Consider the following 24,371-nt stretch of genomic DNA (forward strand, 5'->3'; position numbering starts at 1 on the left):
AAAAGAGCCATAGTATCAATGGAGTAACTATTGTCTGCATTACCGGAAATAGGAAGTTAATAGAGATTTAAAAAGTATAGCACAATGAAAACTGATGCCATTATTTACTCTGTGTTAATTGTTTATCATTCCTTTAAACTAAGCCCATGTTTATGATGGATATCACACGTTAAGTTTATAGTATGAAAATAGTTGAGGATACTGGCACTTCTTTGTTCAGGCTTTGGAAGTAGATATTATACTCTTTAACTTGAATTATGCATCAAACCTGATCTATATTATGCTGTGAATTTGGATGGGCAGGTCAATCAGATTGGTCCTGCATTTTGCTTGAGGATAATTTATACCCACAGGAAGGGAAGTGATACTCATTGTCTGGGCCCTCAAAGATGCAACTGTTTCCCCTTCCATTTCTTACTTCTAAAGTGGGCAGATCTAGAGCTCTCTTCCCTTCATAGTTCGTTCTACTCGTCTGTTACTATACTTTACTGCATTCCTTTAGACCTAAATTAGCAATACTTTCTGGCTAAAGTCTTTAGGTGAGGGAACCAGACTATTGCAGCACATTCCAATTCTGGATAATTATACATAATGTATATTTTTTTCAACAACTAGCTGTTCATAAAGTTTGGTAATTCTAACACTACTTAAATCAATTCACCTTTCTGAAAGCACCCTTTCACCTAAAGTTCTTGAGACAAGTTTGGCATGTGCTAAGTTCCTTTCGCAGTATGACTTGTAGTTTCTTACCCTTGATATTATTGAATACCTGGTCTGTCCTAACGTCCTCCTATCCACATGATGACATTTTCTAACGCTTAATTGCATTATTCATTTGTACGAGCACCTTGATATCCTTGTCTATGTATCCCTAAGTCTGCAGTATTTTGGTCCTTGTTAATTGGCACTTCTTTCCTGGTCTTGGTATGTGGTTATCTATTTGTTCCACGGGGAAAAATCGTTTACTCAGGGTTTCATGTGTTGAAGTTTCGTGTATTTGTGCAGATTAATAATATTTTTTTGTGCGCAAGTATGTCGATGTACATCAGTACGAGTGAGAGCACATGTGGGTCACTGCAGGACAACACTGTACATGACGTCACGGGTCACCGGGAATACGAATCCGGATTTACTGTTGGAAAATGTGGCCAGGACAGCTGGTATTTGTAAACAAAGATGGCGACGGTACACTTGGGATTGCGTATTAACTCACGCAAATTAGAGAAATTGACGTTAAATAATGTCAACTTAAGTGATACGGTCGATACTCTTCGACAACAAGCGGCCACTAAAAGCAAAACGACAGCAGACAAGATCGGTAAATATTGTGATGGATGTTCTTACTAGTGTAGCATAGGAGGGAAAAGTTCGAGCCTTCTGCAAATTTCATAGGGTTACTCATGTGGTTGATGACCACCTGATGGGTAGACCAGTAATAGTCTCCAGCTTGTACTGTGTATGGATGATGACTTTTTCTTCAAGACTTGAAGGGAATTTATTGAAAGTAAGTATTTGTTGGGTCTATACCACGAGATTTGGTGAATTACCACTTAAGCCACGCATTGAATTCAATACTAGCCTCAGGCAGTAGTTTGGTTAGTAACAGTAATATGATATGAAACGACAAAAAAATTATTAGTTCTATATTCAAATTAGTTTTTGGAAAAGGCTATAGATGTCATGACTACAGAAATACATGTGGAACAGGAAAGGGCTTTTTATTAGATGTCGATCGGTTGTTACATTAGTAAATGTGGGAAAATGTAGGCTTTGATAATAGTAAATATGGGAAAATGTAGGCTTTGATAATAGTAAATATGGGAAAATGTAGGCTTTGATAATAGTAAATATGGGAAAATGTAGGCTTCGATAATAGTAAATATGGGAAAGTGTAGGCTTTGATAATAGTAAATATGGGAAAATGTAGGCTTTGATAATAGTAAATATGGGAAAATGTAGGCTTTGATAATAATATATTGCTTTTGATTAAGAAAAATCCCTCTTTTTGGAACTGCTGTAGCCATTCCTTGAAGCTAGTTCAGGTTTGGATCTAAAATGCACTATCATGTTATAGAATACAATAAAAGCTGCTGAGCATGACTAGGAGCATTATTTTATGTTACATTATATGTTAAGGCATTTGGTATTAGTGTTTTCTGTATGTTAAGGAAAATATTAGGTAAGTTGGCTGCTTGTGTGCCCACACCATAAGCTAGACCATTCAGCACTCGGCAAGCTGTTGCCTCACGTGATTATTGTGTGGCCATCAGCAAGTCAAGGGTGGGCCATTTTGATACCTGCTTCTTTACCTACACAGTGAGGCTTTGGAACTCTATCTTCTCATGGCTTTCCCAATAATTATGACCTGGCATATTTCAAAATACAGGTTTTTCACTTTCTCTGAAATTTGTGAATACTTTCCCTTGTCTTTCCTTTTTCTGTTTTGTAGTTTTCTCTGTTTCAGTTAAGGCCCAGCCTTGATGTGGACTTTTGTCAATTACCGGAGCTTTCAACATAGAAAAAAAACAGAACCAATAAAGTTAAGAATACATTTTGGATATCCACCACGGAACCATGGTTTTGGGAGTAGAATCACAGAAAGTACTGATTTGTGATAGAAATGAATATCAAGATCATTTAGAATATATGGTTGAGAAATTACAGAATAGTAAGAAGTTAATAATAAAAGAGGTTAACACCCAGGTGGGACTGGGTACTTTTAGGATTTGGAAAAGCACGTGAGCATGGCATATCTACAGAGACAGGAAGTTTTAGAGAGCAAATTACACATTATACAGTTTGTGGTGATTAGTTGAACATTAATTGATGTAACGTTACATATTGGTTGAATTGCAGTAATATTGTCATGTCTTACAAATCATTTATTTAGTGATGAACACTTAAGTGATGAATATTTTCGTGTTGGTTGTGGTACAGGTAATATAATAGTTGACATACACATATGTTTAGGAAACTAACCTATTTGCCTGGTTAGTTGCACAGTTGTAGATGGATTTCTTTTGACATTCTTAATAGGAAGTATAGGACTATTCTTGTATCTGGCTAGGTGGGAAGGGGTCTCTGTGACAGGACCATGCTGTCGCTGGTATGTGTCAGAGTTGTGGTGTTTAACTAAGCAGTCGCCCCTCTGACACTGAGAAGATTCTCTTGAGTTGCTGGTTCAAAACTTTACTGGTCAGAGTATGTCAATTGTCGTAGTGTTTATACTAAAGGGACCGCAGCTCCATCATAAGCTTCTCAAGAGATTATCACAGTTATTGGTTCAATAGTCCTCTGTTAGTTGTTTGATATATATATATATATATATATATATATATATATATATATATTTTTTTTTTTTTTTTTTTTTTTTTTTTTTTTTATACTTTGTCGCTGTCTCCCGCGTTTGCGAGGTAGCGCAAGGAAACAGACGAAAGAAATGGCCCAACCCCCCCCCCCATACACATGTACATACACACGTCCAGACACGCAAATATACATACCTACACAGCTTTCCATGGTTTACCCCAGACGCTTCACATGCCTTGCTTCAATCCACTGACAGCACGTCAACCCCTGTATACCACATGACTCCAATTCACTCTATTTCTTGCCCTCCTTTCACCCTCCTGCATGTTCAGGCCCCGATCACACAAAATCTTTTTCACTCCATCTTTCCACCTCCAATTTGGTCTCCCTCTTCTCCTCGTTCCCTCCACCTCCGACACATATATCCTCTTGGTCAATCTCTCCTCACTCATTCTCTCCATGTGCCCAAACCATTTCAAAACACCCTCTTCTGCTCTCTCGACCACGCTCTTTTTATTTCCACACATCTCTCTTACCCTTACGTTACTTACTCGATCAAACCACCTCACACCACACATTGTCCTCAAACATCTCATTTCCAGCACATCCATCCTCCTGCGCACATCTCTATCCATAGCCCACGCCTCGCAACCATACAGCATTGTTGGAACCACTATTCCCTCAAACATACCCATTTTGCTTTCCGAGATAATGTTCTCGACTTCCACACATTTTTCAAGGCTCCCAAAATTTTCGCCCCCTCCCCCACCCTATGATCCACTTCCGCTTCCATGGTTCCATCCGCTGACAGATCCACTCCCAGATATCTAAAACACTTCACTTCCTCCAGTTTTCTCCATTCAAACTCACCTCCCAATTGACTTGACCCTCACCCCTACTGTACCTAATAACCTTGCTCTTATTCACATTTACTCTCAACTTTCTTCTTCCACACACTTTACCAAACTCAGTCACCAGCTTCTGCAGTTTCTCACATGAATCAGCCACCAGCGCTGTATCATCAGCGAACAACAATTGACTCACTTCCCAAGCTCTCTCATCCCCAACAGACTTCATACTTGCCCCTCTTTCCAGGACTCTTGCATTCACCTCCTTTACAACCCCATCCATAAACAAATTAAACAACCATGGAGACATCACACACCCCTGCCGCAAACCTACATTCACTGAGAACCAATCACTTTCCTCTCTTCCTACACGTACACATGCCTTACATCCTCGATAAAAACTTTTCACTGCTTCTAACAACTTGCCTCCCACACCATATATATATATATATATATATATATATATATATATATATATATATATATATATATATATATATATATATTTTTTTTTTTTCATACTATTCGCTATTTCCCGCGATAGCGAGGTAGCGTTAAGAACAGAGGACTGGGCCTTTGAGGGAATATCCTCACCTGGCCCTCTTCTCTGTTCCTTCTTTTGGAAAATTTATATATATATATATATAAATATATATATATCTCCCCTCTATCCCTGGGGATAGGGGAGTGGATCTGGCAGCGGATGGGACCATGGAAGCAGAGGTGAATCTTAGGGTGGGGGAGGGGGCGAAAATTCTGGGAGCCTTGAAGAATGTGTGGAAGTCGAGAACATTATCTCGGAAAGCAAAAATGGGTATGTTTGAAGGAATAGTGTTTCCAACAATGTTGTATGGTTGCGAGGTGAGGGCTATGGATAGAATTGTGCGCAGGAGGGTGGATGTGCTGGAAATGAGATGTTTGAGAACAATATGTGGTGTGAGGTGGTTTGATCGAGTAAGTAATAATAGGGTAAGAGAGATGTGTGGTAATAAAAAGAGTGTGGTTGAGAGAGCAGAAGAGGGTGTTTTAAAATGGTTTGGTCACATGGAGAGAATGATTGAGGAAAGATTGACCAAGAGGATATATGTGTCAGAGGTGGAGGGAATGAGAAGTGGGAGACCAGATTGGAGGTGGAAGGATGGAGTGAAAAACATTTTGAGCAATCAGGCCCTGAACATACAGGAGGGTGAAAGGCACATAAGGAATAGAGTTAATTGAAACGATTTGGTATACCAGGGTCAACATGCTGTCAATGGATTGAACCAGGGCATGTAAAGCGTGTGAGGTAAACTGTGGAAAGTTTTGTGGAGCCTGGATGTGGAAAGGGAGCAGTGGTTTCATTGAATTACACATGACAGCTGGAGACTGAGTGTGAACAAATGTGGCCTTTGTTGTCTTTTCTAAATGTTACCTTGTGCACGTGTGGGGGGAGGGTGGTGCTGTTTCATGTGTGGCAGGGTGGCAGCGGGAATGGATGAAGGCAGCAAGTATGAATATGTACATGTTTATACATGTATATGTTTGTGTATGTATATGTAAATTTATAGGTATGTGTATGTGTGTGTGTGGGCATTTATGTATACACGTGTATGTGGGTGGGTCAGGGGAGAGTTCAGGTCAACATGCTGACCTCTGGCAGCCTGAAAGTGTCACTGACACATGTCCATTAAGGGTTGCTCTGTTGCTGGGGGTTGTATAGACTAGCTGCTTGTGGGAAGGTTAAACTTTAGTATGACTGACTGCTCAGTGTTGATTCAACAACCAGATCCCTGACTGAATGGCCATTCACACCACCCCTCAGCCTCCCCGCAAGCAACCATTCCACATAGTCCCCAGCAGCAGACCATATTATTAGTGGTATATTTCTTCACTAAATCGCTGCTAGAGAAGGTTAAGTGGTATGCATAGGATCTGTTGATTGCATATGTTTAACCTTGCTTTACATTACTTATTCCATCATTTTGCTTGATTTTCATTATCCTCACCTCTGCCAATTTATCTAATATCAAATAATAAAACTATACTCCAAATCTTGATATGCCTCTAATACTTTTATTTTCATAATATTGAATAACTTTTGCCTAACAGAATCAATGAATATTCAGGGTTGTTAATGTCACATAGCTATAGCACCAGAAAGTAGATAATACCCAAAGCTGATAACACTATTTAGTTAAAGCATTTTCTTATTATAGCATGTCTGTATTCTTGGCAAAAAGTGAGATGAGTATGTTCAGAAATACCCTTTTAGTGGTGTATTCTTCAAATTCTATGATTTTAGAGAACGTAATTCCTCATGTTCATTTAATTTCCTGAAGATTTTGTAGAAATTGCAAAGGACTACCAAAGAAAACATCTGTTCGTATGTCCAAGAAGCTTTAAATTCATCTCTGCAAGGGATGTCTCTATCTAGATGAAGAAACTTGTTTTACTGGCCTCACCCAGCCTTTATACCAGAACCCATCATGTTAGGAAGATAACCTTTACCTTAGCCATCCTAAGAAACCTTTCCTTGGAAGTCAACAAAAGAGATCTTTGTCATTCTTTAATTGCTTTTGTGTTATTGTAAGTAATTCTAGATGTGGATCTTCCCTATATGGTGCTAGAAATGCTGCTTTTGGTGAAGATGGATTAAGTCTTCCACAGGATAACTATTAATGTAACTTTTTTTGTATAGTTTATCATCTTATCTGGCTTCAGTGATACTGGTATTCTCTCACGTTTGTTGGCTCTTTTTGACCTTAGGTTTTAGATAATGAAAAACTCTCTCCCTCTGGCTTGCTCTCCCACAAACATTTTCTCTGGGATGTTTTTTGCCCTTCTTTCCCCTCTGTTCTTTCAAAGACCTTTTTTCTTAATCAAAGGTGACCACCATTGTGATGACAACCATGCTTCAAGACTTATGAGGCAGTTTGTCAATTTTGATGCAGTTAGTGTGTAGGACATTGCTGATGTGGCATTACTGATTGGTCAGTGGCAGTCCCAGGTCCATGCAAACAAGCCACTTCCGCAGAAAAAGTAGGTTAGCAATGGGTGAGAGGTAATATGTTAACCAGAAGACAAAGTTTTCTCATCCCTCAGGGATTCTCTTATGAGCATGAGTTACCATCCCTCAGAGAAGAGTTATCGTTTTTCAAAACTTTCTTTTTTTTATCAGAAAATGATTTTTTGCTTTGATTCTTGATATGTCAAATGAAAATTAATAGTTGTAAATAGAGAATAATGAGTGTTACTGGTTCATTGCAGAGTTAATACATTGCGGTGTGGTTCTTAAAGGGTCCGACACACTTAAAGAAGCAGGAATAACATCTGGTGCTATGATCCACTGCCTCCCTAAACATGGTAAGTTGAATATTTTAGATTGTTTCAGGCTTTCTATTTTTCTTCCACTCCCTGTATTTCCTTCTCTCTTTTTTCATCCTTTCTCTTTCTACCATGAAAGACTGAATGAACAGCAACTATATAGCCTAGACAGAAGAGAAAGATGCATAGTAATCTGCACATGGCAACAAATTGAATGACTAAAAGAAAATGGATTAAACCTAAAAGTTTCTCAAGAGGGAGGATGCAGAGTTGTTAAGTTTAAAAGAGTACCATGGAACATATTGAAAGTAGGTCAGACAAAAATATTTAACAGCCCAGCTAAGTAGGCAGAATGATTATTCATTGTACTTGTACGTCAGGAGAAATAAGAAACTTGCATGGAAATACAGAAAAATGTAAAAGGAAACTTGACATATAGTTGAAATCAGTTCCAAATGAACCAAAAATTGATATTTATGTAATGCAGGTGGCAGCTGAGAATAGTCATGTACATCATGTAAGATTTGTAGTGAGCACTTCATGCTAGCCTAGCCATTTTATTGTGTGTCCTTTATAGGTAGGTGCACTCTCTCCCTCTCTGTTTATTTATTCATAGGAAATATTTAAACTTACCTCAGAACCCCTTTTCATTGGGCTCCTGCAGTACAAAAAAGTTTTTTGACGAGGCTGTACACTTTTTTGTCAACTAGTGATACTACAGCCTTGCTAAAGGTGACCTCACTTTTGTGACCTCAAACAAGCATGTAAAATGTGTGGAGTAAACCATGGAAAGGTCTGTGGGGCCTGGATGTGGAAAGGTAGTTGTGGTTTTGTTGCATTACACATGACAGCTAGAGACTGAGTGTGAACAAATGTGGCCTTTTTTGTCTGTTCCTGGGGCTGTCTCACTGGAAGGGGGGAAGGGATGCTATTTCATGTGTGGCAGGGTGGCGATGGGAATGGATGAAGGCAGCAAGTATGAATATGTACATTTATATATATGTGTATGTCTGTGTATGTATATGTATGTATACGTTGAAATGTATAGATATGTATATGTGCATGTGTGGGTGTTTATGTATATGTACATGTACATGTACATGCATGTGTATGTGGGTGAGTTGGGCCATTCTTTTGTCTGTTACCCTGCTAACACGGGAGACGGTGATTAAGTATGATAAAAAAATGATAATTATATATATATATATATATATATATATATATATATATATATATATATATATATATATATATATATATATCTTTCTTTCTTTCTTTCTTTCAAACTATTCGCCATTTCCCGCATTAGCGAGGTAGCGTTAAGAACAGAGGACTGGGCCTTTGAGGGAACATCCTCACCTGGCCCCCCTACTCTGTTCCCTCTTTTGGAAAAAAAGAAAAAAAAGAGAGGGGAGGATTTCCAGCCCCCCGCTCCCTCCCCATTTAGTCGCCTTGTATGACATGCAGGGAATACGTGGGAAGTATATATATAAACATCTATACACACACATACACAGTTCAATGTGCACATACATATACATACACAGACACATGCAGATATACACATGTACACATTCAACTTGCCTTCATCCATTTCCGTCACCACCCCACCACATATGAAACAGTACCTCCCCCCCTTCCAGCGAGGTAGAAGTTATGATTTTATTCAACATGTCATTTTTCTTTACATTTAGCATGAAATGTTTCATGGAGACAATCCACCTCATCAGGTGCCAATACTTGATAAAGTTATTTAAATCTCAACATTACAACAGAAGTACTGTCCAGCATCTACCAACATAGACAGCACACTGTTGGAACTATTATTCCTTCAAACATATCCATTTTTGCTTTCTGAGATAACTTTCTTTCCACACATTCCTCATCACTCCCAGAACATTTGTTCCTTCCCCCACCCTATGACTCACTTCCACTTCCATGGTTCCATTTACTGCCAAGTCCACTCTCAGATATCTAAAACACTTCACTTCCTACAGTTTTTCTCCATTCAAACTTACAGCCCAACTACCTTGTCCCTCAACCCTGCTGAACTTAATAATCTTGCTCTTAATCGCATATACTCTCAACTTTCTCCTTTCACACACTTTTCCAAACTCAGTCACCAACTTCTGTGGTTTCTCACTTGAATCAGTTTCCAGTGCTGTATCGTTGGGGAACAACACTGACTCACTTCCCAGGCCCTCTCATCCCCAACAGACTGCATACTCACCTCTCTCTCCAAAACTTGCATTTACCTCCTTAACCACCACCCTATTCATAAACAAATTACACAACCATGGTGACATCACACACCCCTCCCAAAGACACCTTCACTGGGAACCAATCACTCTCCTCTCTTCCTTCTCATACGCATGCCGTACACCCTTGATAAAGACTTTTCACTGCTTCTAGCAGCTTACCTTCCACACCACTTATTGTTAAGACCTTCCTCAAAGCATCTCTATAAACCATATCATATGCTTTTTCCAGATCTATAAATGCCACACACAAATAAATCCATCTGTTTTTTCTCAGGGATATGTTTATGGATGGGGTGGTGAGGTACATGCAAATATATTAGAGAGAGGGATGAGTATACAATCTGTGGCAGATAAAAGTAAGTCATTTGTTTGCTGATGATACAGCACTGGTGGCAGATTAAAGTGATGAAATGCTGAAGATGGTAACTATATGGAAGAGTGTGTGCAGTGAGAAGGTGGAGAGTGAATGTGAATAAAAGCAAGTTTATTATGTTTAGCAGGGTTGAGAGACAGGTTTGTTGAGGTATGAGTTTAGATATATAAAATTGGAGGAAGTGAAGTGGTTTAGGTATCTAGGAGTGGACAAGGCAGCGACTGGAACCATGGAAGTGGGAGAAAGTCTTAAGATGGGGAAGGATCCGAAGGTCTTGGGAGAGCTGAAGAGTGTGTGGAAAGAGAGAATGTTATTTAGGAGGGCAAAAATGGGTATGTTTGAAGGAATAGTGGTCCTTACAATATTATGTGGATGCAAGGCATGTGCTACAGATGAGTCTGTACAGAGAAGGGTAGGGGTGTTGGAAATGAAACATTTTAGGACTATTTTTTGGTGTGAGGCAGTTTGATTAAGTAATGAAAGGGTACAACAGTTATGTGGTAAAAAAAGTGTGGTTGAGATAGCGGAAGAGGGTTTGCTGTAATGGTATGGACATATGAAAAGAATGAGTGAGGAAAGGTTGTCAGATAGGATATGTGTCAGAAATGGTGGGAACAAGGAGAATGGGGAGACCTAATTGGAGTTGGAAGAATGGAAATACAGGACCACTGTTTTACTCTTTCAGGAGACCAGTGCATTAATGTACGTATTCAATATAGGTACTTCTCTAGCCTTTTGCTAGACATATCTTGAATTTCAGCACTTTAGCATTTGGAGCTGTATTTTTTTTTTATTACAGAAGATTTAATACCTGCAGCTGTGCCATTGAGTCTTCCAGAAGTCCAGACATTGTTGGTATCCTTGCGAAATGTTGCTGCCAGCCCTAATTTCCGTGATTTTATTCAGGTATGTAAGGAAAACACTAGGGTTTTATTATATTGCACATGACAACTGGAGAATGGATATGAGTGAATGCAACCTTTTTTCATTTGTTCCTGGTTTGACCTTGCTGATGTGGGAAATGGTGAATATGTATGAAAAAAGGATTATTATTATTATTATTATTATTGGTGTTTTACATTCCAAAAGAAGGAACTTAGAAGGGTCCCAGGTGAGGATTTTTCCCTCCATGGCTCATTCATCTGTTCTTGATGCTAACCTGCTAATGTGGGAAATGGTGGACAAGTATATATATATATATAGATATATATATATATATATATATATATATATAGATATATATATATATATATATATATATATTATATATATATTATAAAGATGTTTTGGAAAGAGGTAAATTACATGCATAAGGCACAAGAACAAATGGGAACATCGGTGAAGGGGGCAAGTGGGGAGGTAATAACAATATGAAAAGGAGATGGAGTGAGTATTTTAAAGGTTTGTTGAATGTGTTGGATGATAGAATGGTAGATGTAGGGTATTTTGGTCTGGATGGTGTGCAAAGTGAGAAGGTCTGGGAGAATGGTGTGGTAAAGAGAGAAGAGGTAGTGAAAGCTTTGTGGAAGATCAAATCCAGCAAGGCAGTGAGTTTGGGTAGCCTGCTGTGGAATGTATTAAAAAAGGGATGACTGTTGTTGATTGGTTAGCAATGATATTCAGTATATGTATGGACCATGGTGAACTGCCTGTGGATTGATGGAATGCATATATAGTGCCATTGTACAAAGGCAAAGGGGATAAAGGTGAGTGTTCAAACTACAGAGGCATAAGTTTGTTGAGTATTCCTGGGAAATTATATGGGATGGCATTGATTGAGAAGGTGAAGGCATGTACAGAGCATCAGATTGGGAAGGAGCAGTGTGGTTTCAGAAGTGGTAGAGGTTGTGTAGATCAGGTGTTTGCTTTGAAGAATGGATTTGTATGTGGCATTTATGGATCTGGAGAAGGCATAGGATAGGGTTGATAGAGAAGCGTTGTGGAAGGTTTAAGAGTAAATGGTGCGGAAGGTAAGTTGCTAGAAGCAGTGAAAAGTTCTTACCAAGGATGTAAGGCATGTGTGTGAGTAGGAGGAGAGGAAAGTGATTGGTTCCCAGTGAAGGTTGGTGCGGCAGGGGTGTGTGATATCTCCATGGTTGTTTAAGTTGTTTATGGAGGGGACTGTTAGGGGAGATAAATGCAAGGGTTTTGGGGAGAGGGTGACTATGCAGTGTGTTGGGGATAAGAGTGCCTAGGAAGTAAGTCAGTTGTCGTTCGCTGGTGATACACCACTAGTGGCTGATTTGAGTGTGAAACTACAGATGTTGGTGACTGAGTTTAGAAAAATGTGTGAAAGGAGAAAATTGAAAGTAAATGTGAATAAGAGCACGGTTATTAGGTTCAGCAGGGTTGAGGGACAAGTTAGTTGGGATGTGAGTTTAAATGAAGAAAAATTGGAAGAAGTGAAGTGTATTAGATATCTAGGATTGGACTTAACAGTGATTGGTACCATGTAAGTGGAAGTGATTTTTTGGGTGAGGGAGGGGGCGAAGGTTCTGGAAGCAATGAAGAAAGTGTGGTAGGAGAGAACATTATCTCTGTCTTGGAGAGCAAAAATGGGTATGTTTGAAGGAATAGTAGTTACAATAATATTATATGGTTATGAGGCATGGGCTATAGATAGGGTTGTATGGAGGAGGGTGGATGTGTTGGAAATGAAATGTTTGAGGACAACATATGGTGTGAGGTGGTTTGATCGGGTAAGTAACGAAAGGTTAAGAGAGATGTGTAGTAATAAAGAGAGTGTGGTTGATAAAGCAGAGGAGGGTGTGTTGAAATGGTTTGGACATATGGAGAGAATGAGTAAGGAAAGGTTGACAAAGAGGATATATGTGTCAGAGGTGGAGGGAACAAGAAGTGGGAGACTAAATTGGAGGTGGAAGGATGGAGTGAAAAAGATTTTGAGCAATTGGGGCCTGAACATGCAGGAGGGTGAAGGGCATGCACAGAATAGAGTGAATTGGATTGATGTGGTATGCTGGGATCGATGTACTGTCATTGAACTGTCAACTTTCTCCTTTCACACACTTTTAAATCAGAATCCTGAAACATGATTACATTATATGTTCTCTTATTTTCAGAAACTGCGTGGTCCTGAAATGGTAGAGAAAATATTATCTTCATGCCCCTTTGCTCGTAGTGATCCAAGAGCGCTTGCCATGTTGCAAGATCCAGAACTCTTTACGGGTTTGACTAATCCAGATAATCTGAGCATGTGAGCTTTATATATGTTTTTAGTTACAACCATAAGGTCCCTTTTATAGGGCTTCTGAAGCTTCAAAGCCATGCTCCCCAGAGGAGCAGGGTAAAGTGGGCTCCTTTGGAATGGTAAGGTCCTTGATGACATTGTACTCTTTATAGTCTCTGCTGATGGTGTAAAGGTTTCATGGCAACAGCAGTGGTTAAGTTCCTGAAAGACACAGTTGTTGGCAAAACCACATATCCAAACCAGTTGAGCACACCTTCTTTGACCCTTTCAACCACACATTTTATTACTACACCTCTCTCTCTTACCCTTTTATTACTTGCTCAAATCAACTCACTGCGCATATTCTTCTCAGACATGTAATCTCCAACACATCTACCCTTTTCCACACATTCTCATGTATAGCCCATGCCTTGTGTCCATACAACATTAGGACTACAATACCCTTCAAACACCCATTTTTGCCATGTATCATATAAGCTTGGCTTCATTGAGCCAAACCAGGGCATACGAAGCAGTCAGTTGAAGCCATGGAAAGGTCTGTTGGGCATGGTTTTGGATTAGGAGCTGTGGTTTGGTGCATTATACTTGACAGCTTGAGATTGGTTTTGAGTGAATGTGACCATTTCTTTATCTGTTTCTGGCTTTTGGTGTTTTTCATAATTTTCAGTGTTAAATAAACTTATTTTTTTAAAGTTATTGTTTGTATGCCCATCTGTGTAAGTTTGAATCCTCACTGGTAAAACTGAATTTGGGATAGCAAATTGTACAGCACATATGTGCAAATTGGGCACTTGTGGATTAGGTGTAAATGAGAGATGCCGAAGTATTTTCAAGTTATTTGATATTTAGATACAGTATATCTTATTATACTTGATACTGTGAATGGGTTTATTAAATATCTTATATTCTCTACAGGGTTGTTGATGCTCAGCCAGCTGTTGGAAGAGTTGCACAATATGTAACTTCTTTAATGACAAGTGAAACCACATCTCCTCGTCGTTCACACCATGTGTCTTACTCCATGGACGCTCTCTCTGATGACGATGAAATGGAGGCAGATCAGGTGTGGTCTATTGTATTTGATGGCATAGTATATACTAGGAAGCTATTGAAACTACATATTTTATGAGAAATTGAATGTGGGAGGAGTGACTTAATTGCTCGTGAATGAGGTGAATAGAAATAGATATGAAGGAAGGCTGTAAGGTGGGAGGATAGATTAAGCTAATTCATATTATTATTATTTATGGGAAGACAGTAAGCTTATTCATATTATTATTATTATCATTATTAATATTATTATTAGTACTATTATTATTATTATTATTATTATTATTGGTGTTTTACATTCCAAAAGAAGGAACTTAGAAGGGTCCCAGGTGAGGATTTTTCCCTCCATGGCTCATTCATCTGTTCTTGATGCTAACCTGCTAATGTGGGAAATGGTGAATATGTATGAAAAAAGGATTATTATTATTATTATTGTTATTACCATAATAATGATACTATAACCCTGGGATCCCTTTCTCTGAAAGAGCTCTTAACTGTGTCAGCTAGTAAGTAGGGAAAAGTTCCTCATTGAGACCACAGGTATGCAGTTTGCTGGGAGGGTTAGAAATGCCTAGGAGATGAGTCAGCTGCTGTTTGCAGGTGACAGTTGCTTTGATAGTAGACTTGTGTGAGAAACAGTCATTCCATCCAGTACTTCTTTGTTATTTATTATGAGTTGTATGTCACCATACAAAGCTCTGCTGTTTTCTACACATAGTATGATGGTTCATTACACTTTGCCAAAAATGGTTTTGGATATCATATCAGTTCAGTGTACAACGATTTGTTTGCTTTGACATTTAATTGTAACAATGATTACTTGCAGTCTAATGTCTACATATAGTAAAATGTCACTTCCTAATTTGTGAAGCCTGTCTTTTAAGGAAACACTGTAAGTGGAGTCATGATTATTCCCAAAATTCATATTTACAGGTAACTATTATACCTCCAGTGTGAAGTTTTGTGGTCAGTTTTTCATGATTTACAGCTGTAGCATGTGAATCTCTTGGTTGGCCCATTTAGTGGTTGTAAATGATCTTGAGAAATTAATTTACATTGTGGAGATATCACTGGATAATTATTGATGGAATAGACCATGGAATGCTCTAAATGCGACAAAGATATGGTGAATCACCTCTCTCACCAGTACCTGAGAAACAAGGCCTCAACCTTCCCCCTGCTAGTATCTGAGATACAAGGACCCTTGCATTCCTAAATAGTTCTGAAGGAACAAGTTAGGTGATATTTGGATATCCTGTTTGATTCTGTTTTGGATTGATTTTTCAAGGAATTTGATATATTGAATACAATAGGACAGTATGATGATGGGGAATAGGTTGGTTTTAGAGAGTTTAAGGTTGAGTACTGTTGGCAAACTTCCAGATGTTTTGGATTTGTTTTTTAACCTAGAGTGGTTAAGATATTTTTAAGGACTAGGATTGCAATAGGACCAAAGTTTATGTTGGTTATCAAGTTGCACTCCTCTGATCCAGGTAGCTGTATTTTTTTCAGCCTCACCCACACATAGACTACTAGCATTCTGTCTACAGTTATACAATCTTTCCTTGTCATACATAATGCTCAACAACACATAACTCGCACAGTTCAGTCTTTGTACTCCATATTTTCTTATGGTGAGCACTGTTCACTAGCCCTGCCTTTTGGCAAAATGGTAAGAGCAATGAATAGAAGTAGTAGGTAGGAACATTTAGGCCAGAGCATTAGGTAGACGTAGTCAAGAGGAACATTAGGTAAGAGCCTCTGCAAACACTGCACTAGGGTTCCCCTTTGCCAGTGGCCTGTTAAGGGTGAGGCATAAAGGCTAGGAAGTGGCACAGGAGTTCACTAGTTGTGGAAACTCTTGCCATTGCCACCCCCTTGAGAGAGTTCCAGGTAGGAACAGGTGTCAGAGGTATAGACAGGTAAATAGATAAATTTTGCAGTGACTTTTAGTTTGCAGCAACACACTGATATTCTATTTTCCAAACATGTATCAGCAGAAATTGTGTTTTCCCCTTTCTATGGTGCATATTATTAAAGTGTCAGGGTGCTTATCACTTCAGTCAGGCCTGAGGAGCTTGAGTTGTCATTAACTTGGAGTATTAAGTGAAGCAAGACTTCTTAAAATGATGCCAGTAATCTCATTATACTTGGTGTACTGTCCTAGAGAACATTTTCAGTTCAAAGTTCATTAGCCACAGTTGGAGAAACACCTTGAGGTTTTATGACTATAATAGACTGGATCATTGAACAATGTGGGACATAGATTTACATTACATCAGATTGAAGCAGATCTCTATTTGCAAATTAGCACATCTTTTAATTTTTTTTCTTTTTTTTTGCTTCAGAGATGAATGTTAAGTTACGCAGTATTTGCAATCCAAACCATATCCTTAGTAGTATTTATTCTATGTAGAGTCTAAGTGCCTTATTCCAGATAATAAGCAAATGCACAAAACAACTTGAGTGTGAAATCAGTAACTCCTTTTTGCAGTCTGAAGACTCAGCAGGTGGAAGCCAAGCAAGTGGCTCAGTTCCTTTTCAACCAATTACACCAGCCCAACTAGCTGCAGCTCTTGCCAGTGCTACGGGTTAGTGATATCTGTGGTAAAGCTTTTTGATGAGTATTAGACATGAAAATCAAAACCCTCCGAGTAACAGTATTACAATAAATTATGTATGAAGATGTTTTATGATTTTTTTCTTAGATAAGGAAACTAGATTGCAAAGGAAATATATGAATGAATGTATATTAATAATGATGGAAAAATGATTATGGAAAAAATTTACTCTGAACAGGTAATAGTAGTAGTGGGAGTAGCAGTAATGGCAACAGTAATCGTCTGCCTGCAAGTGCTCCTCGCAGCATTCCCACTACCCCTTCTGCAGTTACCACCACTCCTTTCAACACCCCAGCACCTTCAGGTGGTGCCTCAGTAGAGCCTGGACCTATCACTCATGAGATGTTCAGCAATGCCTTACAGAATGCTCTGGCGGCTTCTGCAAGTCGGGTTAGTTGACTTTAGGATGTATTTTCATGACATGAAAAATTTTATATGCAGTGCTTCTATAGTTTTTCCTTTTTCAATGGAGTTTTCCTTGTAGAAGTGGATTTTCCACAGATAAAAGCTAGTTACATTAATTGAGACCTAACTCAGGAATATTTCTTATGTGCTAAACAGAAATATAGGAAATTGAGATTCTATTCTTAGACCATTTGAAGTTTAGGCCAAAGAAAAGAGCCATCATTTTAAGAGGGTAATCCCATTAAATCTCACACCATACAGTAGCATATGCATAACAGGAATGTGAAATGTACAATAATATCTGCTCAGACTTTTACAAAAGTTGAGTCTTGTATTCTGCTGTTATGTTTTAAATTTACCCTCTCACACTGGATGGCATAAAAACAATTGTGCATAAGTAGTTATCTCATATTAAACTTGTCACTACTGTAGTTATTTTAAGCACTTATGAAGATGCATCCTTTGTATCTGTTTTTGAAGTGAATAACTTCCCAGGGAAATGTTCCAGAGATTCTTATTATTATTATTAGTAGTAGTAGTGGTAGTGGTAGTAGTAGTAGTATTATACTTGATCGCTGTTTCCGGTGTTAGCGAGGATGTCCAGGAAGCAAACAGATACATCCTTTCATATACACACATATATACATACACAGCCATATACACACATACATACATGCTCATACACATACATATACATATCAACATATACAAACACAGCCATATACATATTTGTACTTGCTTTCCTTGATCTGTTCCCGGCACCACAGGAAACAGCATCGCCACACCCTGCTTCAACAAGGTAGCACCAGGAAAACAGACAGAAAAGGCCACATTCATTCACACTCAGTGTCTGGCTGTTATGTGTAATGGACCGAAACCTTAACTTTGTATCCACATCCAGGCCCCACATATCTGGTTTACTCCAGATATTCAAATGCCCTGGTTAACTTCAAAAACAGCTGCAAAAGATATTGCATCTCCATATGTGCTTATATGACTACAGTAGTGAAAAGTTTATTGTGATACCTACTTATGGAGAATTGTTTTCATACAAATGTTTCACGGTTTGGTTCGTGGTCTGCAGCACTCGCAGGTGTGGAAATAGTCTCTAACTGTTTCAGGAAAATTCCGCATGCTCTTGTGCATTTATGTAATGTCTTATTATACTCAATATTAATTTTCATACTTCATCAACACCCTATTTTCTTTGCAGATGGCACTTTATTATCCACAGTTATGTGAAAATCAGATGTGTACATTATTAAATTTTTTTTTCTTTAGGCTTCTGGTCCTTCATCATCCTCATCCTCATCAGGACCTCCATCTGCCAGTATTCAGATCCCCAACCTTGAGGAGTCTTTGCAGTTAATGAGAGAGATGGGCATCCCAGATGAAGACCTTAGTCGGCAAGCTCTACAGGCAACAAATGGAGACGTTCAAGCTGCTGTGAATCTCATATTTGCTCAGTGGATGGCTGATGATTAGAATACATGAAAATCTAGAAATTCATTAATTGTTACCATGGATATCAGAAGCCACTCTCAGTATCAGATTTCTTTAAGTATACACCTTGCAGTTGCACAATAAGATTTGGATATAAAGTTTAGTTTTTACTCAATATTTAGTGTGGACTGCTTGTATTAAAGTATTTCATGGTATACTCATTGAAGACCAGTTTAACATACAAATATTCTAAAGATATTTTTATGTTCAGATGATGCTGAAAAGCAGAAAACATGTTTACATATTTTTCATACATATTTGCCATTTCCCATGTTAGGGAGGTAGTGTTAAGAACAGAGGACTGAGCCTAAGAGGGGAAAATCCTCACTTGGCCCCCTTCTCTGTTCCCTCAATCACAAGTGAAGACTCGTTAAACTTTATTTTTAAATAATGTATGTTTAAAGGGGACAACAGAGTTAATAGGAATATATGAAGATGGAATGTTGATGGTCTGTCAGCTACAACTGGGGAATTTTAGTTTTGCTTAAGCAGGATAAAGAATATCACAAACAGTGAATAGAAAAAGAACTTATTGAAGGCCATGTTGAACATTACATTTCTTCATGAAAACAATTCGAGAGAATAATTAGTTGTAAACATTTAATTAATCTGAGGCAGAAATGTGTAGGTATGGTGACACAGTAATGCTACTAGTGGCAGTAAAAATCCTGTATATGGCATGAGTCAGATCAAGGAAACATAACAAAGGACTTTGCCAACTTAATTTTTTATGATCAGAGTAGTGCTGAAGTTACTATTTAAAAACATTTAAAACTCGAGGGCAATCTAAAATAATCAAATCTCATATGTTCAGTAGTCAATCAAGTTCTCCAAGGTCTATTTTGAGGTATTAATATCACCCTTTGCCTAGGCAATGCAAGTTTATATAAACAAAATTAATATTTTAAAACACAACAACCTGGCATGCAAGATTCTATGTACATGCAGTAATATGCAGAATCATTTATATTCTAAAATATTTGCCTTACGAAAAATACATCCATCCATTGCTTTATTTGGGGTTAGGTTCTGCAAAAAGCTCCCAAAAAGAGAAATTGTATATAGTGAACCACTAAACAGAAAAATGGGATGTGTGCAGTAAGTTTGTGGTCAGCACTGGCAGATCCTCCTGTTATTTTCACATCATGTAGCTTGTGATGTTGAATAAACTCATCTAGCCATCCTTTACTTGCTTGAAATGGTTCTCACTTGGCTACATTATCTTTACGTAAATGCTAATAAATCTTGAGAGCTTTAGACTTGAGCTGAAGGTACCAAGGCTACTACTATTCTCTAACACATGCCCTTTGTATAATGACATTATTTTCTCCAAAAGTGGATTTCTAATCCTTGTGGTTACTTTGGTAGACAGTGGACTAGACAACACTACAGCTCTTCAAATTTTTTTCTTTTTATGCCTCCAGACATGGACAAAAGTCCACATCAAGGCTGGGGCTATTGAAATACAGAATAATGAAAAAGGAAAAGAATTTACAAATTTTGGAGGAAGTGAAAAACCTGTCTTAGTTATTGGAAAAGACATGAGAAGGTAGATTTCCAAAGCTATGATGTGTAGGGAAAGAGCAATTATCAAAATGGCCAACCCATGAGTTGCCAATGGCCACATTACCTAGTGATGGGAGAACACAAGCAACCAGCTAATGGGGGCAAAAACCAAAGTAATACCTATAGAAGAGGGAAAATGAACCAACACTGCAGCATGGAGTAAGAGGGTCAAGTTTGGAAGTTAGCTTGAGACAGTTTATAAGTTGCACAGCTTTCGAGAAAACTCGTCAAGTATGGATACAGAGCTAGCACCACCTCAAACATGAGAGCGGTACTCCATACAAGGATGAATCAATCCTTTGTATAAACAGAGCGACTGTTCAGAAGAAAAATTTCGACATCTAAATAGGACAACCAGTTTTTTTGAGGCAGACCTAGCTATTCCTCTGATATGGGATTTCCAAAAGAGTGGATGTCACAGTAATACCAAGTATGTTCAATGAGTCAAGAGGTGTAATTACAAAACCATCAAAGGATATGAGAGTTGAGGAGTTTTTGATATAGAGATGGGTAGAAACTGGTTCTTTGAGGCATTAAACAACTAGATTATGTCTACCCCATTGAGATATCCTGTCCAAGTCTGAGTTTATTAAGGAAGCTGTGTCAAGACAAGATGCAGATCAAGTGATAGAAGATGGAGCAGAATTGAATGAAGTAAATGAAAGCAGTGTTGAGTTGTCAGCACATGTGTGCATTTGATTATTTGTTAAGAGATCAATGAAAAAGAGAAAAAATGTAGGGGACAAGATAACCATGAGGGACACTGCTGTTGGAGAAAATGGGGGAGGCTGATCCATCAACAACCACATAGACAGACTGACTGGAGAGGAAGTTGGATATGAAGGAGCAAAGTGAGGGAGGGAAGCCAAAAGAGGAAAGGTTAGAGATGAGACCCTGACCCCACATTGTCAAAAGCTTTGGAAATGTCACAAGCAACTACACATGACTCCTCAAAATCTTTCCGGGATGACGACCAGACATTAGTAAGAAAAAATATCACGAGCTGATCTGCCCTCAAACAGCATCTGAGTTTAGCAAGTCATGTATGCTACCAAATGGTTGTGTCTGAGCAGCAAGGTGTATATGCATATTAGAAAACTCTTGTCTACATAGATGTTATTCAGTTATTTTGGGAGCCAGACTGATGTTTTGTTTGTTGATTTCTCTATATCTTTCTACATATTCCTACTTCACAATATGCTCTCTAACTTTTATTCCATACTCTCTAAAATTATCCCTAGTGCTCTTGAGAAGGTGGGATGAGTCATAAAATAAATAAATAAATAAGCTCTCCTCCTACCACATATGAAGGATTCTCCAAACTTTTGCATAGTAATTTTGATACAAACCTATTCACAGTATCTTGGTCACAGAGTACAAACTTTATTTCTAAACCAATGGCCCAGAGTTTCTGAACTTGAGTTATTATCCTTTCTTTTAAGGCAACTGCTGTCAATGCACCATCACAAAAGAAGCATCATTGTGTCTGCTTCCACTTGTTACCAGAAAGTCGTTCTGGCACTTTCCATTTTCTCAACTTAATTTTTCGGTGTATTAAAAACACCAGTTCCATCCAGCCTCAGAACTTTTTGTAAGCTAAAGCTGGAGACTTGACAGCTGGAAGAGAAAATAAAATATGATAAAAATCTATTGGGTTTGGGACTTGAAAGTCACCGAAAAAGCCTTGTTTTATTTGTTACCCTTGTGCAATTATGAGGCCTTAAATATTTCAGTGTACAAGCATAAAGATTTTCTGTGTGGTGGGGTGGCGACAAGAATGGATGATGACAGCAAGTATGGATATGTACATGTGTATATATGTATATGTCTGTGTATGGATATGTATGTCTACGTTGAAATGTATATGTATGTAAATGTGCGTGTGTGGGCATTTATGTATATGTCTGTGCAAGTATATGTGTGTATATGTTGAAATGTATATGTATGTACATGTGCGTGTGTGGGCATTTATGTATATACGTGTATGTGGGTGGGTTGGGCCATATAAAATGCCAAATGGTGTTGTGGTGCTTGTTCAAAAGTCTTTGGATACTATTTGTGCATCGTCTTCCTACATCAACAGTATGAAAAAAGATTATACATTATTATGACTGATGCATTACTAATGTCAGTCATGTTCTCCATGAGAAAAACCTTAAATGATGACCTGTGAGCTATACATGCTTCAATAATATCTGTTCATCTATATCTCTGATGCCTGTTCCCTTTGAGAACTCCCTCAAGGAGATGGCTAAGGCAAAAGGCTTATAACTAGTGAACTCCAGTGCTGGTTCTTGGTCTTCAGTGCCTCACCCTTAACAGACCACTGGCAAAGGGCAACTCTTGTCTAGTGTTCTTGCCTTATATTCCAACCTACTACTTCTACCTACTGCTCCCATCTAATGTTCCTACCTAATGCTTCTGTCTATTTCTGTCTACGGCTCCTATCATTTTGCCAAAAGGCAAGGCCAGCATATAGTGCCTATTGCAGGAAAATCTAGAATTACAAAGAATGACTTGCTTTAGTTAAATGTGTCAAGTGTTATGTGTGACATGGAGATATTACATGTTTAAGGACAGAATTTTAATATTTTTTTTTCATACTTGATCACTGTTTCCTGCATTAGTGAGGTGGTGCCATGAAACAAGCAAAGAAGACACATCCACTCACATACACATATATATACATATATGCACTTCCATATACATATGTACATATATGTGGTTATAGAGAGAGTGGTTGAAAGACCAGAAGAGGTCTTGAAATGGTTTGAATATATGGAGAGAATGAGTGAGGAAAGGTCGACAAAGAGGATATATGTGTCAGAGGTGGAGGGCACAAGGAGAAGCAGGAGACCAGACTGGAGGCGGAAGGTTGGAGTGAAAAAGATTTTGAGTGATTGGGGCGAGATGCGTGCAAGGAATAGAGTGAATTGGAATGATGTGGTATACTTGGGTCAATGTGTTGTCAATGGATTTGAACCAGGGCATGTGAAATGTCTGGGATAAACCATGGAAAGGCTGTGGGAACTGGATGTGGATAGGGAGCTGTGGTTTCAGTGCATTACACATGACAGCTAGTGACTGAGTGTGAATGAATTTGGCCTTGTTTTTCCGTTTTCCTGGTGCTACCTGGCTGACAGAAGGGGGTGGTGATGCTGATTCCTATGAGGCAGGGTGGTGCCAAGAATGGATGAAGGCAAGCATGTATGAATATGTACATGTGTATATGAGTGGATGGGTCTTTCTTTGTCTATCTCATGGTGATACCTCACTGAAACAGGAAACAGTGATCAAGTATAATAAATAAATATGTACACATACACATTCATCCATTCCTGATGCCACCCCGCCCCACAGAAAACAGCACAAAATGCTTGAAGGAAATGAAAAATAGGAAATGTACATTCCCTTCTCTTCCCCAACACCCGATTGCCGCCTCCTATGTCAGCAAGATAGTGCCAGGAAACTGACGAAGAAAGGCCTCATCTGCTCTCTCATTCTCTAGCTGTCACGTGTAAAGCACTACAACCACAGCACCCTAATCACAGCCAGGCCCTACAGACCTTTCCGTGGCTTACCCAAGATGTTTCACATGCCCTGGTTCAGGCCACTGATGGCACGTCGACCCCAGTCTACCACATCATTCTAATTCACTCCATGCATGCCTTTCACCCTCCTGGATTTTCTGGCCCCAATTGCTCAAAATCTTTTTCACTTCATCATTCCATCTCCAATTTGGTCTCCCAGTTTGGCCTGTTCCCTCCACTTCTGACGCATATCCTCTTTGTCAACTTTTCCTCACTTATTCTCTCCATAAGTCCAAACCATTTCATCACACCCTCTTCTGCTCTATAAGCCACACTCTTTTCATTCCTGAACATCTCTCTCACCTTTCATTACTCAGCCAAACCACCTCATGCC

General features: G+C 38.7%; 1 protein-coding gene across 1 annotated transcript; it reads left to right on the forward strand.

Annotated features, from left to right (window-relative positions):
* The first annotated feature begins 1,144 nt into the window (after positions 1 to 1,144).
* LOC139759628 (ubiquitin-like protein 7) lies at positions 1,145 to 22,128 on the forward strand. Its single transcript, XM_071681988.1, has 8 exons — positions 1,145 to 1,318; positions 7,404 to 7,499; positions 10,894 to 11,000; positions 13,175 to 13,308; positions 14,218 to 14,365; positions 16,847 to 16,943; positions 17,152 to 17,363; positions 18,660 to 22,128. Exons 1-8 carry the CDS (start codon positions 1,177 to 1,179, stop codon positions 18,861 to 18,863), a joined length of 1,140 nt encoding a protein of 379 aa, XP_071538089.1. The 5' UTR covers positions 1,145 to 1,176; the 3' UTR covers positions 18,864 to 22,128.
* The last annotated feature ends 2,243 nt before the right edge of the window (positions 22,129 to 24,371 follow it).

This window comes from Panulirus ornatus, chromosome 33, assembly GCF_036320965.1.
Source record: "Panulirus ornatus isolate Po-2019 chromosome 33, ASM3632096v1, whole genome shotgun sequence".
NCBI classification, from domain to species: domain Eukaryota; kingdom Metazoa; phylum Arthropoda; class Malacostraca; order Decapoda; family Palinuridae; genus Panulirus; species Panulirus ornatus.

Bases quoted from the DNA above. Each gene is read 5' to 3' on its own strand.
- LOC139759628 (XM_071681988.1), top strand. From the start codon at position 1,177: ATGGCGACGGTACACTTGGGATTGCGTATTAACTCACGCAAATTAGAG. The intron at 7,500-10,893 runs GTAAGTTGAATA...TTTTTATTACAG, and splicing joins CCACTGCCTCCCTAAACATG to AAGATTTAATACCTGCAGCT. The intron at 14,366-16,846 runs GTGTGGTCTATT...TCCTTTTTGCAG, and splicing joins ATGAAATGGAGGCAGATCAG to TCTGAAGACTCAGCAGGTGG.